General features: G+C 39.2%; 1 protein-coding gene across 1 annotated transcript in view; it reads left to right on the top strand.

The window, feature by feature from the left end:
* The first annotated feature begins 3,312 nt into the window (after nt 1–3,312).
* Nucleotides 3,313–18,758, top strand: part of LOC126348491 (splicing factor 3B subunit 2-like) — a 113,505-nt gene continuing 98,059 nt past the window's right edge. The window contains exons 1-2 of the mRNA XM_050002359.1: nt 3,313–3,931; nt 9,739–9,834. Of these exons, the coding sequence (XP_049858316.1) occupies nt 3,890–3,931; nt 9,739–9,834 (138 nt within the window). The 5' untranslated portion in view covers nt 3,313–3,889. The remainder of the gene's footprint in view (nt 3,932–9,738; nt 9,835–18,758) is intronic.

Here is an 18,758-nt window from a genome sequence, read left to right as displayed (position 1 = left end):
CGTGACCAAGTGTGGAGCAATATTTTGTAACTTGGGCATTTGTGTGCTACTGAGGAATCCACATATTGCAAATTTAACTCTGCCTAGTCAAGTGTCCTCAGGACAGTGCGAGCTAGGAAAAGCTGACAGGACAAGTAATAGGAAGTAAACTTTCCTGCCCCCCCCCCCCCCCATCAGGTATGTATAAGAAATGTTGCATAAATAATCGAGCTTAGGGGTTCAAAACATTCGGTCATGCCGCCATTCTGTCTCTTCAGCCAGCGGGTTCTGGTAAGACGTGCCTATTGTGGCGTAGCACCCACAGGACTGATGTGGGGAGCTGGTATGCACGCAGCATCCTCCCTCTGAGGCACTTCGGCCAACAGACTGCAAGCTGTCTACAATCTGGCTGAGGGAGACAAAGCCTTTTGGCCATCTAGTAGTAGCGTAAAGATCATCTACTGTGCATGGATTTGTTCGAATTTATCTGCAGATATGAAAAAAAAGATGAGCCACAGGGCAGAAAGCGACGAGGATGTGTAATTTGGACTGGTAATTGAGGGATCGCTTCAATTTTGCAGTCGTGCTTTATGGGTTTTCAAAGAAGAAAGGGGCCTGATGGCAATGGTCACTAGAAAAATGAATGTCGTTGTATAGACTCTACGCTACACTATCTCGAGTTAGGTGTGCGCTTTTGGTTTTGGTCAAGCATTGAAGCAACATGTTGAACATGTTGCCAAAAAGCCTTGTTAATTGTCAGTTGTTGTGAGTTGAGAATTCACTTGAATATAGAAGAATTATGGAAACTGTGTTTGTGATGTGAGTTGTTTAAACGTAGAAGTTCTTTTATAGCCCTCACCCCTGTGCAATCAGAAAAGAAGTCAGTGGTCAAACACGTGGCACTGCATAGCGAGATGGGAACTGGGAAATTCGAAAAGAAGGTAACTGTTATTACAGGGAATGAGTAAAGACTTGTCATTTCGCAGTATGTCGATCTCTTAAAATCAATTTACAACAACAAAAATTACTCAGAACACGCAATGTGGGAAATACAAGTAAGGGTGGGGGTGCATAACTGGGAAAACTCTGGAGGAGCTGAGCGGGCCATCCTCACTTTTCATTGCTGGAGGCACGCATGGTGTCACTTGCTGGTAGACTACTCATTATCGTGGTAGGTACAGCTGTGAACCAGAACCATGAATGTCAACAGTGCATCAGGTAGTCAATACATTTTGCAATTGGTGCATTTGCAAGCACACGGTCCAGCTTGAGCACAGCCAGAGCGCTGTATAAAGCTGTCAATAGTACCACTGTTCGACAGGACACCTGTCGCAAATCTGCCCTCTCCATTACCATTTATCTCACCAATCCTGATACGTAGTATCCTGGAATAGGCCAATTCATTATAATAATTATTACTAAATACAACTAAGGTCGAATTGAGCATTGATGCCATGCAACATGCTTTGTCTTTGCATGGGAGTTGTTTACATTACGAAAATTCCGCCTGCCTTTGTGGCCGAGCGGTTCTAGGCGCTAAAGTCTGGAACCGCGCGACCACTACGGTCTCAGATTCGAATGCTGCCTCGGGCATGGATGTGTGTGATGTCCTTAGGTTAGTTAGTTTTAAGTAGTTCTAAGTTCTAGGGGACTGATGACAAGAGAAGTTAAGTCCCATAGTGCTCAGAGCACTATTGCCCTAATTTAATCCTCGTACCATGGAAAGACGAGTGATATCAGTATTTGTGTCAGTGGTGTCGAGAAACACCTGAAATTGTTAAAATTGAACAGAACTTCAGGGCCTGATTAAATCCATGTCAGATTCTATACTGAAATTGCATTTGAGTTAGCCTCTCTTTTTACTGTAATCTATCGTAGACCACTGCCTCGAACAAAAATATGTGCCCATTACTTGCAAGAAAGCAGAGGTAACACCCATTTACAAGAATGGTTGTAGAAATGATCCACAAAATGTCGTCCAATATCCTTGACACTGATCTCAGAACATATTCTTAGTTCAAACATGATGAGGTATCTTGAACAGAATTACCTCCTCCATACCAGATTCCAAAAACTTTGATCATGTGAAACCCACTTTTCTGATATGACATACTGAAAGCTTTGGATCAAGACAATGAGATAGGTGCAGTATTTCTTGATTTCCAAAAAGCATGTGACTCAGTACCACCACTTATTGTCAACAGTTCCATCATATGGGGTATCAAGTGAAGTTTGTGTCTAGATTGTAGGCTTTTAGGTAGAGAAGACACAATGCGTAATTTTAGATGGAACGTCATTGTCAGACGTGGAAGTAACGTGAGGTGTGTCCTAGGGAAATATTTTGGGACCTTTACTGTTCATGTTTTTATAAGTAATAAAAGTCTCAGACTTTTGCAATTGTTGCACTCATCTGTAACGAATTACTGTGTGAAAGAAGCGGAATAAATACTCAGTCAGACCGTGATAAGATTTCAAAAGATAACCCAGGAGAATTGCCCCAATTTAATTCTCGCATCATAAAAAAGGTAAGTGATATTAGTATTAGTGTCAGTGTTAAGCATTTCAGCTTTTGCTTTGGTGTAAATGTTCATAAGTGTGAAATTGTGCCCTTCACAAAACGGAAAAAACATAGTATCCTATGACTCTAATACTAATGAGTCACAATTGGAGACGATCAACTCATACAAATACCTAGGTGTAACACTTTGTAAGAATATTAAATGGAATGATCACAAAGGATCGACTGTTTGTAATTCATGTTATTATTACTTCAGCTTATTGGTAAAATTCTGAGGAAGTGTAAATCACTCATGTGATCAGTTCTAGACTTCTGCTCAAGTGTATGGGATCCGTTCCAAAGATTGAAGTATAGAGAGAAGGGCAGAAAGAATGGACACATGTTTGTTTGACCTGTGGGAGAGTGTTGCAGTGATGCTGAAAAAAACTGAACTGGCAGATTCTTGAAACTAGACGTAAACTATTCCAAGAAAATCTACTAACGAAGATTCAAGAACGAGCTTTAAATGATGATTCTAGGACTATGCTATAATCCCCTACGTATCGCTTACATTAGAGATACTGAGATGAAGATGAGGATAATTACAGCCCGCAGATGGCATTCAAACAATCACTCTTCCCGTGTTCCACACGCGAATGAAAAGGGAAGAAACACTAATAACGGTTACAATGGGACGCACCATTTGTCATGCACTTCGTGGTGGTTTGCAGAGTACAGTTGAAGATGTATTTATCTGTTATTGTATTTTATTTATTTATTTGTTAAGCATCCATTCATCAAATATTTGACAATGGATAGAGCTTACAATATCTTATATCTTTGACCTTTGAAAGATCGATGAATAATTTTTTTGTGATTTGTGATGACTTAGTAACTGTGTATCATTATTTTCGGTGATAAAACATGTGAAACGCGTGAAAAGTTTTGTTTACTAATTGCCGAGAAATTGTGAAGATACTGAATTTAAATGAATCTGGTTCTGAATCTTGTGTGGAGTAATTTTTGGTTTTCCGAACTGAATTTACTATAGATTAATTATTTCACGCGTTGTCAGACGATTCACACGCATTCGCATTCGGCATTTCTATCACTGCTTCTTCCGGATGTATATTGTATAGTCTTTGATGGTTGAATTGTTTGGTAGGCTGGTAGTATAATGTTGTTTGTAGAACAGACGCGTGCAATGTTTTTGAAGTAGATCGTGATTTCTCTCTCAACGACAATTATTGTTATATTTGAGTGGTGTTATTTCTGTACGTTCTGAGGTTTGGAGAAATTTGTGAGTGCTTCAGTTTGTTGTGATACGGCTGAAAGGAAATGTTTTTCTTGTTGCTGGGAGGTTGGCGGTAGTAACGAAATTGGCCTTTAAATAGTTGTGCTGTTCTTTAGAAGATGGATCAACAGAAGCAAGATGAATTGCTGCGGCTGCAGCAGGTATGTATTTAGTTTACTGGGGTACAGTAGTATTTACGAGCAAACATAGTACCCGCCAGTGACAAGTGCAGACCAAGTAATAGTATATTCCTCATCTGGCATCATAGATGAAATTCAGATTCTAATTATTAGTGGTAGCGAATTAGTGACTTACATTGAGGCTAGAGTGTGATAATGGGCGCTCCTGGAATTGTAGCAGAGTTGACACATTGATCTTTGGTGTAACCCGAGGACTCTGTTAAACGACTTGTTGCAACCAGAAATTTAACTACACGTTCGGACTTGTAGGTTTGTCCAAGATGACTTCAGCAGAAAGAAATGGAGAAAATAACTGCGTAGCTACAGATTAGTTGTTTACAAATGATAAACGACTTCTTTCAACATTTTATGTTATTCCTTGAATCATTGTTCTGTCACATGTTTAGGATTTTAGCGGCATGCTTTTATAAAGTTTTTTTTGCTGAGGATTGCATTTGTTTGGTGTTTACGAAACGTATTGCATACCGTTATGCCATAGATTTTATATTTTTTATTCAGAAAGTTTGAATATCTGCTGCTGTTACTGAGATTTAGAACCTATGCAGTAAGTCAATTTTCCTGTTTTACCGTGCTAGTGTACTTTGTAGTGCTGGTAAATTTAACCAACCGTAATTTATGGTATTGCTTCAAATGTTTACGTAGACCGCTTTTGACTCTCCTGACTCATAGTTTTCTGTTAGGCCCATACAATTTTTAGCTCAGTTCATTTTGTGACAGAGTAAATTAAATTACCCGAACTCTAAGTAATTATCTCGATTACGAATGATATACTTAATTATAGGCCTAATTATTTTGTTGGGAGCAAAAATATCGTTAGCCATATAGTTTAATTATGGTATAATTCTTATGTATCTCAAGCCAGTTCGGAATCCGACAGAACAGCAAAGATTTATTTATTTATTTATTTTAATTATAGAATGTAGGCCTATGGGAATCACCAAAGTCTATGTATGATCTTGGATAAATTTTGATAAGGAGCTAGAAAATCTCAACAAAAAGTTACATAGACTGATAAATCACATATAATTCAGGACAATAAGGCTTAATCTGTATCACTTGGGGGGGGGGGGGGTACCTTCATATTTGCGGCTGTTATTGAATGTAGCTTTTGGTAAAATAAAGGACTAAGTGAGGAAAATGTATTTTTTTGTTTTCTCCAAAAAAGAAAATTCAGCTCTGAGATCCAGCCCTGCAAAAATGACACCGCGCATACAATTTTGATGAGACAATTTTGGAAAAAATTTAAAATGCTGTATCTCTGCAACAGGTATATATATTTGATTGGAAGATAATACGAAGAAATCATCCAATTGGACTTATCTGTCAAAATTCTTTTAATATACTGCTTTGAACTTTTTTTAATAATTTATGGAAAAATGTTTTTCAGAAATGCCAAATCTATAAAATTTGGATTTTTTTTTCTGTTGATTAGTACCATACAGTTCTAAATTCCCTGAAAAGGTGAGCTTCCACTTTTTGGTTAACAGGTTTTATAAACAATTGAAATTTTTGTGATACATAACACCAGTTCCTGTTGGTTCAACAGGAACTCATCACCCTGCACCAAAGGAAGGTACTGAAACAGTGGCACGCATTTTTAGTTTGTTGACTGACTAATTTCAGTACAAAAAAGAGAGTGGCCATAAGTTGTATAAATTGAAACCTTTAAGTCTTTGGACCTTTCACATACATTTTGGAACCATTTAAATACTTGAAAAATGAGTCTTCCTACTCATCTTTCAAAACTAAAATTATGTTAAATAATTCTAGGTTTTGATTTTTATGAGCTTGTTATGTGATAATAAAACAGGTTTTATATATCGCAAAAATTTCAGTTGTTTATAAAACCTGTTCAACCTAGAAGTGGAAGCTCTCCTTTTCAGAGGATTTATTACTATATGGTACTAATCAACAGTAAAAAATCAAAAATTTATGAATTGGTATTTTTGAAAAAAAATTTTTTTCCATTAATTATAATAAAAGTTCAGAACCCTGTAGTAAAAGAACTTTGACAGTAAGTTGAAATGGAGAATTTCTTTGTAATCATGAAGCAATTATGTTTCACAATAAATTTTTTTTTTTAAATTTATGTCTTCAAAATAGTATGCACAGTGTCATTTTTTTGGAGGGCAGTATCTCAGAGAGATATATATTTTTAGTAAACAAAACAATAGTTGCTCCTTACTTAGTCCTTCATTTTAACATACGCTAAATTCAATAACATTCGAAACTATGAAGGTAAGATTTTTTTCCTAGCCTGTCTGAACTGATATAGACAATGCCTAAAGAGTACAGTAAAACATTACTAATGACTGTAGGAGAAATCTGTGCACAATCGTCGCATTATAAACTGTAGCCAGAAAATATCAACACCTTCGTTCTTGATCGTACATGCGTAAGTGCTTCCAACATATGTGCATGGGTGGCCATTTTAAAATTTAGCCACCGGAAGTACAGAAGTGTCTGATTCCACCTGTCTGTTTTGACCCATGACGTCACAAATACGGTGGAAACGATCATACGTATGACTCCAATATGGCACCTATGACGTCATTACGTAAACATGACAACAAACACGAAAATACATTGAAAAACAAAGACACACACGTTCCACAAAAAGCTAATGAAACTGTTGGGACAAGCATGGGAAATCGGGGGGTTTTGGATGGGGACAAAGTAAATATATACAAATTTAGACACACACCACCATACCAATCTACACAAAATGACGGAAAAAACCAACAGCAGAAATTCCACTCAACACAATCTTCTCTGGAATCGGACACTTCCCTTTACCTATATAGCTCAACGGCAGCTCCTGATCCCACAAATTGGAATCTCACACATCCCTTGACCTATATAGCTCGACAGCAGCTCCCGATCCCACAAATTGGAATTGAACACTTCCTTTGACCTATATCGCTTAACAGCAACTCCCGATACCGGAACACCCACAGCCACAACCACATGTTGGAATCGAACACTTCCCTTGGCCTGTATAGGTCAACAGAAACTACAGATACCAAATAATAAAACCCAAAACTACAACCACGTCCACAATCTTCACTACCTCAAAAAGCACAACAAACCAACAAAATTGGAATCGAATACTTCCCTTGACCTGTTATCCTTAAGACATCTCCACATACAGCCGTTCCTGATCCGAAACGCCGGAACTTTAGTAAGCCTCACTTCTTCACGACATACTGAACACTTCACGACTTCATCCAAAAATCCGAGTAGTTGAAGAAATTTCCCCCATCATTGCCGACAACCGAAAACAGTCAGTCATATCCCTACCTACCAAAGACATAACAAAAGCAATTTACCAAAATTCACACACGCCAAACAGAAAAAAAACTACAATAACGTCGAAACAACAGAACTAAAATCGTTAACTCACTGAAAAATATTCTGCTGAAAGAACCGTCCCAATACCACACACTTGCAATGCTAGGTATCACGCAAATGAACCCAATACGCCACGTAACACACTACCCATAAACACACCACAAGAGAGAACCACTGACCGCAACAATATGCCACCTATAAACACGCCACACATGCAAACTAAACCAAAAACATCACCTAACACACCACCAGAGAGCACCACCGATCACATCAAAATGACACCTACAAACACGCCACTCTCACAAACTAGTAAATGCCATGCCGTAGTGACCTCACACACAATACAACAGCCTTACGTCAGGTGTCAAAGCCGACAGGTGGGATTGGACACTTCGGTCGACCCTAGCCACCATTACCAATATATTTTTCTAAATCTACAAATTGTGTTAATGTATGTTTGCCTTTCTTATATCTCTCTCTTAAGATAAGTTGTGTGACCAGAGTTGCTTTGTGTGTGTTCTTACATTCCTTAAAAAGCTAAATTGATTTTTCTTTGGATTGACTCCTACCATATGTTGCAGCTTTCCAAAGATAACTTGTTTTGATATTATGCCACCAAGACTTATTAAAATGATGGTGTGGGAATGCAACTGCCAGCATCCACTTTCTTGGGGTGCTTTGCCTGTATTGTATGTCATGTATACCAAATAGAAAACTTTTTTATCATTGGTTTTCCCATTGAGGGAATGTTACTGTCTTCCAGCTGCTTTCCTTTATACATGGTGTATCATAATTCATAGTGAAAACAGGCAGTGCTGGAAATGTAAAATAATAGTGAAAATGTTCCAGTAAACATGGGTCTGAAAATCAGCTGTTAGTGAAATAATTGTGAATGTGTGTGACTTGGTGGCAGATGCACATCCTCAGACGTTGAAGAAGGCTGGTTGTCAGCTTGTGGAGTTGTAGTATTCTGGTGGATATCATCATCATTCTTACAAGATATTTCAGTAATGTAACTCGTTATCTATATCTGGTGCTTCCTGAGACTGCTCTTTGAGTGGAATGGATCCAGTACTTACATCTGCAGTTGTCACCACCCAGGATAGAAGAATGGATTTCTGAAGACATTGATCCACAGGACACACAACTTGTCAGCCCCACATTGTTTAGCAGGAGGAATAGAACATCTATGGTCAGTTTTCTGCAAGAATGTATACACGGCCCAAGAGATTCAGAAGGCATTTCAACCAGTTCCTCTGCCACATGATAAAAAAGAAGCTGAAACAAGTGACATATCTGCTGCATGCAGAGTGTATTTCCATCAAAATCAGCACAGGGTTCTCAGGAAGCACAACATCAAGTGTGTTCTCTGTCCACCAAGCAAGATCAATGTGAAAGATGACGTAGGACTACAGAAATTTATCATATACCTTCCCAATGTGGAGTGTCATACATTGGCCAATCATCTAGGACAGTAGACATCAGATGTAGAGAACAGGCTCACTGTCTAAGACAGACAATGAAATCAACCGTTGCCAAACACTGACTTGAACTCAATTGTTCCACAAACTGTGATGAAATGAGGGTTCTGGCACAGACTGTCATACTGGGGGAGTGTTATAACAGAATTAATAGAGATAAAGGTGACGGAAAATCTCATGAACCATGAACACTGGGTATCAATGCTGTGGAGCCTGGGATCCTGCACTGGATTCCTGAAAATGCAATGGGGGCAACAGTAGCAGCAGCAGTATCATTATATGACAACAAGAACTGAGCATGTGGACATGGGAAGCAAACATCAGACAGAGCACCTGCACAACGGGCTAAGATGGAATGCCTAAAATTGCGTCCAGTGGGTACAGACAGCAGAGGGAACACCTGGAATTGCTATGGTCCAAAAATGGGATACCAGCACACTGACAGGCACAGCAGACCGAAAACAGAACTCTCATGAATGCGTCCAGTGGGTATGGACCACAGAGGGAATGTCTGGAACTGACCACGGAGGGGGAAGGCCATGGGTACCAATACTGGACCTGTTACACTGAACATCATCATCATCAATATAATAATTGTAATTAATGCTAAAATTTACTGGGTGTTCAGATAAGTAATATCAGTATATTACTTTTCTCAGTTACAATCACAGCCACAGTACAACCATGACAAGATAGTCCAAGCACGATTATTAATTGTCATTTCTTTAATAATAATAATAATAATAATAATAATGTACTGTGAAGCTATAGGGTTGAAGGACCCCTATAATTATTACTGCTTCCTGGCCCAGTACTTCCACTTTCTTTAAAAGTTAAACTTAAGAGCTACACTTAAGTTTCTGTCATATATATTTTAGTTAGAAATAAAGTAAATAACGTATTGGTGTAATTTTGTATCATTGACCTGTTTTTCAGACTGCTCTTGCTGAGAAGCAACGAGAAGAACAGGAACTGTTTCGTCTGCAGCAGGAAGCACTTCTAGAGAAGCAGCGGGAAGAAGAAATGAGACAAGTAATTTTAAATATGTGCTTGGTTGTGTAACACATCCACTCGCACCATAGATGACTATAAAACAAAATTTCCGTTCAAGTATCCAAATTATTTGCATTATCCACGTCACAATATTGTGGTTTTTGCAACATGATAATTCAATTGTGGAGAAGGAAGATGTTACATAAATACTTTGTTATGTGTGACTTCTGAAATTTTCCCGGCGTATTTGTTCTTCTAATAATTTCCGGGTATGCAGCCGGATCCCGTCGACATTCTGCCACGATATTTCGGCCCAGAGACGTCCGGCCATCATCAGGTGAGTACACAACTACTGAAGAGCCCAGGTGCAGTCGCGGTATTTATAAATACCGCGACTGCACCTGGACTCTTCAGTAGTTGTGTACTCACCTGATGATGGCCGGACGTCTCTGGGCCGAAATATCGTGGCAGAATGTCGACGGGATCCGGCTGCATACCCGGAAATTATTAGAAGAACTTTGTTATGTACTTGTTTGAATTGGACATGTCAAAGATTGTTAGTCATATTATTTAAGCTTGCTGCAAAAGTAGTGAGGTGACTCTTGAAATTTTTTTATATCATTTGGCTGCACATACTTTGGATCAAGGTACTGATCCATTTCGGTTCCTGTTTTAATGACAATTTATTCACACACATCCCAAAATGAACTCGACAGCACTTCCACTCACTCCCTCCCTCCTTCCCTACTGGCTCGCTCATTCCCTGTGGTTGCAGCTGCAATCCCCCTTATGATCTTAACAGTGTTTGGTAATATAGTATTGTTATAATTATAAAAAAAATGCACAAAATTGTTTAGGATTGAAATTAGGTGCAGCAGAAAACATAAACATATTTTTCATAATTAACTTAGGAAAAGATAGAGATTTTGAGGATTACATAATGCATGATGAAATTGGGTAGATAAAAATCTACTCACCAAATGCAGAACACACACATAAAGGCAATTGTAACTGGCAAACTTTCAGAGCCAGTGGCTCCTTCGTAAGGTAGAATGATTGAAGGGGAAGGATGAAGGGTGAAGGAAAAGGACTGGAGAGGTCTAGGAAAAAGGGTAGATTTTGGGATAATCACCCGGAACCATGTTTCAGGGAAGACTTACCATACAGAATGTGGAGTAGGCCCTGCAGTTCTGTGTGACTTTTCCCAAAATCTACCCCTTTTCCTAGACCTCTTCGGTTCTTTTCCTTTGCCCCTCTTCCTTCCTCTTCAACCCTTCTGCGTAAAGAAGGAGCCACTGGCTCCGAAAGCTTGCAAGTTACATACATCTTTTATGTGTGTGTTCTGTCACCACTTGGTGAGTAGATTTTTTTCCTATCCAATTAAGTAATTTTGTCAATAATTAATTGTTTTGATTGTTTTTGTCAGTATAGTATGTGATGAGTACCTTTAACAGATAGTGTTTCAACATATATATTTTTGTTAGAATTAAATTACTATTTCACTTGTCTCAGCTGAGGTAATTCCATACATCAAACTTAATTATTGTACGCAAAATTCAGTTGCCTATCTTGTATTTAAAACAAGTAATTAACACATATTTACTTCATGAACAATTTTTTCGTTGCCTTATAAGGCTTGAACAAAAATTCTGTTGAAGTGTTTTCAGTCTCAAATGTCTTTAAATAGTAGTTAGTGTGAGTTGAAAGTCTAGGTATGACCATAAATGCAGGGTGTTGCAAAGTCTTTGCATCAAACATTTAGTGTGATAGGTTATATCACATCAAGGGGAACAAATTTTATTTGAGACAAAATGTTTGTTGGTGCTTCTCAGCGACACTACGTGTCCTTTAGTATTTGCTGGTACAAGGATGATAAGATTTCACCAAACTAGCAGTGTCTATCAACAGGTGTGATGCATACAACCTACACTAGCAAACTGAAAGTGATTGTCAAGAGGAAAACCTTAAGAATGAGTTCCTCTAAGCAGAGAAAGATATTTTAGAAGGGAATTTGATAACTTTCAATTTCGTTGGGCCTATTTCTTTCATTTGGAGCAGACTAGGCAACATGCAGGGCATGCCATGCTGTCTCTCAGTGTCATAACTAATACAAAAGGAAGCCTTGTGAGGTCCAGAAGTGTCACGGAACATTTTTTCTCTAACGAAAGTCGTTCCCCCTGATCTGACCTATCGCTTCTATGTGTTATATGCAAAAACTTTGGAACACCATGTGTGTTGTTGTTGTGGTCTTCAGTTCAGAGACTGGTTTGAGACAGCTCTCCATGCCACTGTATCCTGTGCAAGCCGTATCATCTCTAAATAACTACTGCAACCTACATCCTTCTGAATCTGCTTAGTGTATTCACCTCTTGGTCTCCCTCTACAATTTTTACCCTCCACACTTCCCTCCAGTACTAAATTGGTGATCCCTTGATGCCTCAGAATGTATCCTACCAACCGATCACTTCTGCTAGTCCAGTTGTGCCACAAATTTCTCTTCTCCCCAGTTCTGTTCAGTGCCTCCTCATTAGTTATGTGATCTACCCATCTAATCTTCAGCATTCTTCTGTAGCACCACATTTCGAAAGCTTCTATTCTTTTTGTGTCTGCACTGTTTGTTGTCCATGTTTCACTTCCATAAATGGCTACACTCATACAAATACTCATAGAAAAGACTTCCTAATAATTTAATCTATATTCGATGTTAACAAACTTACCTTTCCTGGTTTTCCATCTGTGCTCTTGATTTTCATACAGGTGGTTCTCTTTTTTCCAAAGGTATCTTTAATTTTGCTGTAGGAAGTTTCTATATTACGGCTAGTGAAATATGCCTTTGCAGCCTCACATTTGTCCTTTAGCCATCCCTGCTTAGCCATTTTGCACTTCCATTTTTGAGACGTTTGTATTCCTTTTTACCTGCTTCACTTACTGCATTTTTGTATTTTCTCCTTTCATAAATTAAATTCAATAGCTCTTCTGCTACCCAAGGACTTCTATTAGCCCTCTTCTTTTTTGCCTACTTGATCCTCTGCTGCATTCACTATTTTTGTCTCTCAAAGCTACTACTTTATTTCTTTTCCCTATTCTTATCAACCATTCCCTAATGCTCTCTCTGAAACTTTCTACAACCCCTGGTTCTTTCAGTTTATCCAGGCCCCATCTCCTTAAATTCCTACCCTTTTCCGATTCCTTCAGTTTTAATTTACAGTGAATAACCAGTTATGGTCAGAGTCTGCATCTACCCCTGTAAATGTCTTACAATTTAAAATCTCGTTTCTAAATCTCTGTGTTACCATTACATAATCAATCTGAAACCTTCCAGTGTCTCCAGGCCTCTTCCATGTGTACAACCTTCTCTCATGATTCTTAAACTAAGTGTTACCTATGATTAAATTATGGTCTAGATTTTCGTCACCCTTAACTATCTGAATAATTTCTTTTATCACATCATACATGTCTTCAATCTCTTCATCATCCGCAGAGCTAGTTGGCATATAAACTTGCACTACTGTGGTAGGTGTGGGGTTCATGTCTATCTTGGCTATAATAATGTGTTCTCTATGCTGTTCGTAGTAGCATTTCCACGTTCCTATTTTTTTATTCATTATTAAACCTACTCCTGCATTACCCTTACTTTTTCCACGTTCCTATTTTTTTTATTCATTATTAAACCTACTCCTGCATTATCCTTACTTTTTCCACGTTTCTATTTTTTTTATTCATTATTAAACCTACTCCTGCATTACCCTTACTTGATTTTGTATTTATAACCCTGTATTCATCTGCCAGCGAACTTCACTAATTCCCACTATATCTAAATTTAACCTATCCATTTCCCTTTTTAAATTTTCGATCTCATCTGCTCAATCGAGGATCCCTAGAACGCCAGTTCCAATTCTCCTGTTAACGATGTCCTCGTGAGCAATCCCCACACAGAGATCCAAATGGGGGAATATTTTACTCGTGATGATGCCATCATCATTTAATCATACAGTAAAGCTGCGTGCCTTTGGGAAAAATTATGACTGTAATTTCTCCCTTGTTTTCAGCCGTTCACAGTACCAACACAGCAAAGCCGTTTTGGTTAATGTTACAAGGCCAGATCAGTCAGTCATCCAGACTGTTGCCCCTGCAACTAATGAAAATGCTGCTGCCCCTCTTCAGGAACCACACGTTTATACAGGGTGATTCAAAAAGAATACCACAACTTTAAAAATGTGTATTTAATGAAAGAAACATAATATAACCTTCTGTTATACATCATTACAAAGAGTATTGAAAAAAGGGTTTTTTTCACTCAAAAACAAGTTCAGAGATGTTCAATATGGCCCCCTCCAGACACTCGAGCAATATCAACCCAATACTCCAACTCGTTCCACACCCTGTAGCATATCAGGCGTAACAGTTTGGATAGCTGCTGTTATTTCTCGTTTCAAATCATCAATGGTGGCTGGGAGAGGTGGCCGAAACACCATATCCTGAACATACCTCCATAAGAAAAAATCGCAGGGGGTAAGATCAGGGCTTCTTGGAGGCCAGTGATGAAGTGCTCTGTCACAGGCTGCCTGACGGCCGATCCATCGCCTCGGGTAGTTGACGTTTAGTTACGGACAGATAAGTGCCAATGTGGTGGCGCTCCATCCTGCTGAAATATGAATTGTTGTGCTTCTTGTTCGAGCTGAGGGAACAGCCAATTCTCTAAAATCTCCAGACACTGTAGTCCAGTTACAGTAGCACCTTTGAAGAAAAAGGGACCATAAACTTTATTGGCTGAAATGGCACAGAAAACGTTCACCTTAGGCGAGTCACGTTCATACTAAGTTGTCTCCCGCGGATTCTCAGTGCCCCATATACAGACATTGTGACGGTTAACTTTCCCGTTAGTGTGGAAAATTGCTTCATCACTAAACACAATCTCTGAAACGAAAGATTCATCTGTTTCCATTTGAGCAAGGATAAAATCACAGAAAGCGATTCCTTTAATCTTATCAGCTGCAGACAGTGCTTGAACCAATTTCAGACGATAAGGTTTCATAACTAACCTTTTTCGTAGGACTCTCCATACAGTTGATTGTGGAATTTGCAGCTCTCTGCTAGCTCTGCGAGTCGATTTTCCTGGGCTGCGAACAAATGCTTGCTGGATGCGTGCCAAATTTTTCATCACTTGTTCTCAGCTGTCCAGAACTTTTCCCTTTGCACAAACACCCATTCTCTGTAAACTGTTTATACCAACGTTTAATACACCACCTATCAGGAGGTTTAACACCATACTTCGTTCGAAATGCACGCTGAACAACTGTCGTCGATTCACTTCTGCCGTACTCCATAACACAAAAAGCTTTCTGTTGAGCGGTCGCCATCTTAGCATCAACTAACTCTGACGCCTAGTCAACAGCGCCTCAAGCGAACAAATGTACAACTAAATGAAACTTTATAGCTCCCTTAATTCGCCGACAGATAGTGCTTAGCTCTGCCTTTTGTCGTTGCAGAGTTTTAAATTCCTAAAGTTGTGGTATTCTTTTTGAATCACCGTGTATAATCACGTAATGTAATTACAGTGTGCCATGGTGTTCAGTAATCAGATGTATATTCAAGTAATTGAACCTCGGTTTGTTGCATTACAGTACGAATGTTACAGTGAAGTCCCCAGACTTGTATTTTAAATAGAAGATGCAGAGCCAGCAGTATCTATAATGAAGCAGCTGTATGAATGAGCAAACTGTTGTACTGCGAAGAAACCAATGAGTGAAACACATGTAACAGTAGAATTGTGTTGCAGTGGAGCTTTGATAGCCTTGTTTCTGCAACATTTGTATCATGTCAGTGACAAATGTGGTTCAAATACTTTCTTTATATATGTTAATAATTAATACTTTATTTATGTATGTTCATAGGACAATTACATTGCAGTTTGTGAACAACCTTGGCAAGTCTTTAGTGTTTCTAGTTGTTGAGGGTTTATGTTCCATTGTGAGAAGTTTGAATTGTATCCCATGCTGTATTCGTTTTCTCAAGAGAGTGGAGTATTGAAGAACTGCTGAAGCCTTTTTTAACAGTATCCAATATCTTCTGTGCCTCTCGTAGTCTGTTGGTTGTTTGTAAAGCAACTGTGATTAAAGCTGTGCTGCCGTTTAGTGTTTACCTAAGAGATCTATCCAGCATCCTGACACGTGTAGTGAATTGTGTCCCAAGCATTGCAACTCTGTTGCCATGCTATTTTCATTATTGTCAACAGAAAAATTGAAATTGTATGCAGAGGTATCAGTTTAATGCTTAATTCTTGTCACTGTTGTGTCCATTCTGTGATTGGCATTTTCATCATCAGCATCATTGGTATTTTGTCATTTATGGTTATGGAAAATTAAATGTTTATTAAGTACTTCCTTACACACATTACCAACATGTTTGATTTCTTTTCTTATTAAATTCACACACAGCTTTATGAGGTAGCCAGAATTTACTTTCACTAGGCATATCCAAAAGTGCAGCAAGTACCTGTACTCACAGTTTTGCAACTACAGAAGAGGAAATGATTCAGAGAGATAAAGACAGGGGTGCCAAATTGAAGGAAAAAGCATCAGAGAGATTAGGAGATAAAAAGACAGTACATACTAAATAATGTGACAGTGTGGCAGCTGCATTCTAGATGATACACAAGAGGTTATGACTGAAAAGTAAAGGTGGACCTGGTAAAACACGAGGAAGTCGTTAATGAAAAGAATGCTAAAAAGAAGTCACCATGGGGATGAGGGCAGGAAAGTAATTAATAACTGATACAAAGATTCTGAGGAAGCTAGGGAAGGAAGGAAAGGGTGTAGGGTCTAGATTAGTGACTATGTTCACCGAAGTGTGAGTTACGGGTTGTAAAGTGTAAGTGTGAGTGACAGGTTGTAAAGTATTGTGTCATTTGACTGTGGGCAGTGGCTGTTTGGCCTCACCCATTCACCCTGTGAGTTGGCCGATGGCTACTCCTTCAGCAGGGTTTGATAAGGTCCCTTGGGGATGGATTCACTAGTTGTGGAGACCCTTTAGGGAAATAATGTCCAGGACCAATAAGAGGTCCAATGTGCTGTCGGAGATGCCAGTTAGAGAGAGAGGATCCAGGTTGTGGGGATGGCCCTGCCTGCACCTATTTATGACACAGGGTATCTTCAAGTTGTGGCTCATGTTGGCACCAATGACACCTATTGTTTACATTCTGAGGCCATCCTCAGTTCGTACAGGCACTTAGCAGAAGTGGCGATGATGGGAGAATTGTAGGATTCTCCGTGATAGGTCAGGAATGCACTATGCGTAGGAAGAAGCTGCTTGGGTTGTAGAGTACTTGTGGAGTGCATTACATGGGGGTCTTTTAGCCTAAATGATAGTCTGTTTGCTTTGGGCTATTTTGGACAATACTTCATCAGTGTGCTCCAGTGACATTGCAGTGTCCTATCTTTGTAATAACCAAGTTTACACCTTATCTTCCGGACAGATACTGTGTACATACATTATTGTCTGTGTGATGCAGGTGTGTCCCTCTCCTTAGTCCTCAACATAAAAGAAATGGTACAGGTCATTCCTTCCATAGGTTCACCTGAGGAAGGATTAGACGACCCTTCTCTGGGTTTGTCTATTCTGCCTCTCTCTCTCTCTCTCTCTCTCTCTCTCTCTCTCTCATCAGTGTAAGGAAATGATAGATTGCTACTTAACCATGAAGATGACATGTTAAGCTGCAGACAAGCAGAATTAAAAGACACTCACACATTAGTTTTCAGGCACAGCCTTTGTCAGAAAAAGAAGGGGAGAGAGAAATTCTGTCACGCAAAGTGTGCAGGGACTAGACTGCCAACAGGTGTAGTGTTGGGTGGATGAGCAACTGGAAGTGGGGAGGGGGGAATGGAACAAAACAGGAGAAGAGCAGACAGAGATGGGTGGGTGTGTTGGCAGGGGGCAGCACACACAGGAGTGGGAGATGAAAACAGAGAAGAGGTGATAGTACAGAGGGGATGGAAGCTGTTGGTTAGAGGGTATGGGGACAGTATGTTGCCATAAGTTGAGGCCAGAATGATTTTGGGAGCAGAGTATGTGTTGTTATGACAACGCCCATCTGCACAGAAAAGCTGGTGTTGGGAGGGAGAATCCAGATGGCTTCTTCTCTCTCATATCTACATAAAATTTGATACACCCCTTCATAATAATTTGAAAATGTAGGCACAGCTTTGAGCTCTTACCTTTATTTTTTCCAGTGACAAAAGTTTTACCATATCCTATGGACTTTACCCAGCTGTTACAAATATGAGTTCCCTAACTCCTCCTGTAATAAACTTCTTCAGTGACATTGCTTGTATACTGTGGGTCTCTTCTAAGAGGCATCAGGTGCATTTTGTCTGGTGTTTCTGCATAAATTTGCAATTTTGTTTTTGTGTTGTATAGCTGGAGTCGACCAAAGAAATAGTTCTCTTCCCGTCTTTCAAGCAATGCCCACTGATGACAGAAAGCATCAGTTTGTTTCCCATTACGTACAAAATAATTTTTAAAACAAAATTTTACATGCTCATTTGATAAAGTGCACCCAGATTCGTCTAGAGTGATATTTGGTTCATCAATATGTATTAACAGGCTCAGTAAAACTTAAAGAGAAACCAGTGTTCCAGTAGTGACATACTGCCCTGACCTATGCTGACTGCAAGCTCCACTCTTACTGCACTACTAAGTCACTGCTGATTTGCTGTTACTGTCCCTGCTAATACATATCAATGAAACAAATATTGCACGAGACTAATCTGGGACTGCTCTTAGGAGTGAGCATGTAAAATTCTGCTGTAAAAATAATTTTGTTTGTGATGGGAAACAAACTCTATCCATCGGCAAAGGGCTTCACATGATAGGTGTGTTGAGAACTATGTATTAGGTTTAAGTCTAGTTGTGCAACGCAAAAATGAAATTGTAAATATCTACGAACAACACCAGAGATAATGCGC

The sequence above is a fragment of the Schistocerca gregaria genome, chromosome 1, assembly GCF_023897955.1.
Source record: "Schistocerca gregaria isolate iqSchGreg1 chromosome 1, iqSchGreg1.2, whole genome shotgun sequence".
In the NCBI taxonomy this organism is placed as follows: Eukaryota; Metazoa; Arthropoda; class Insecta; order Orthoptera; family Acrididae; genus Schistocerca; species Schistocerca gregaria.
This window is presented reverse-complemented; position numbering and strand designations above follow the sequence as displayed.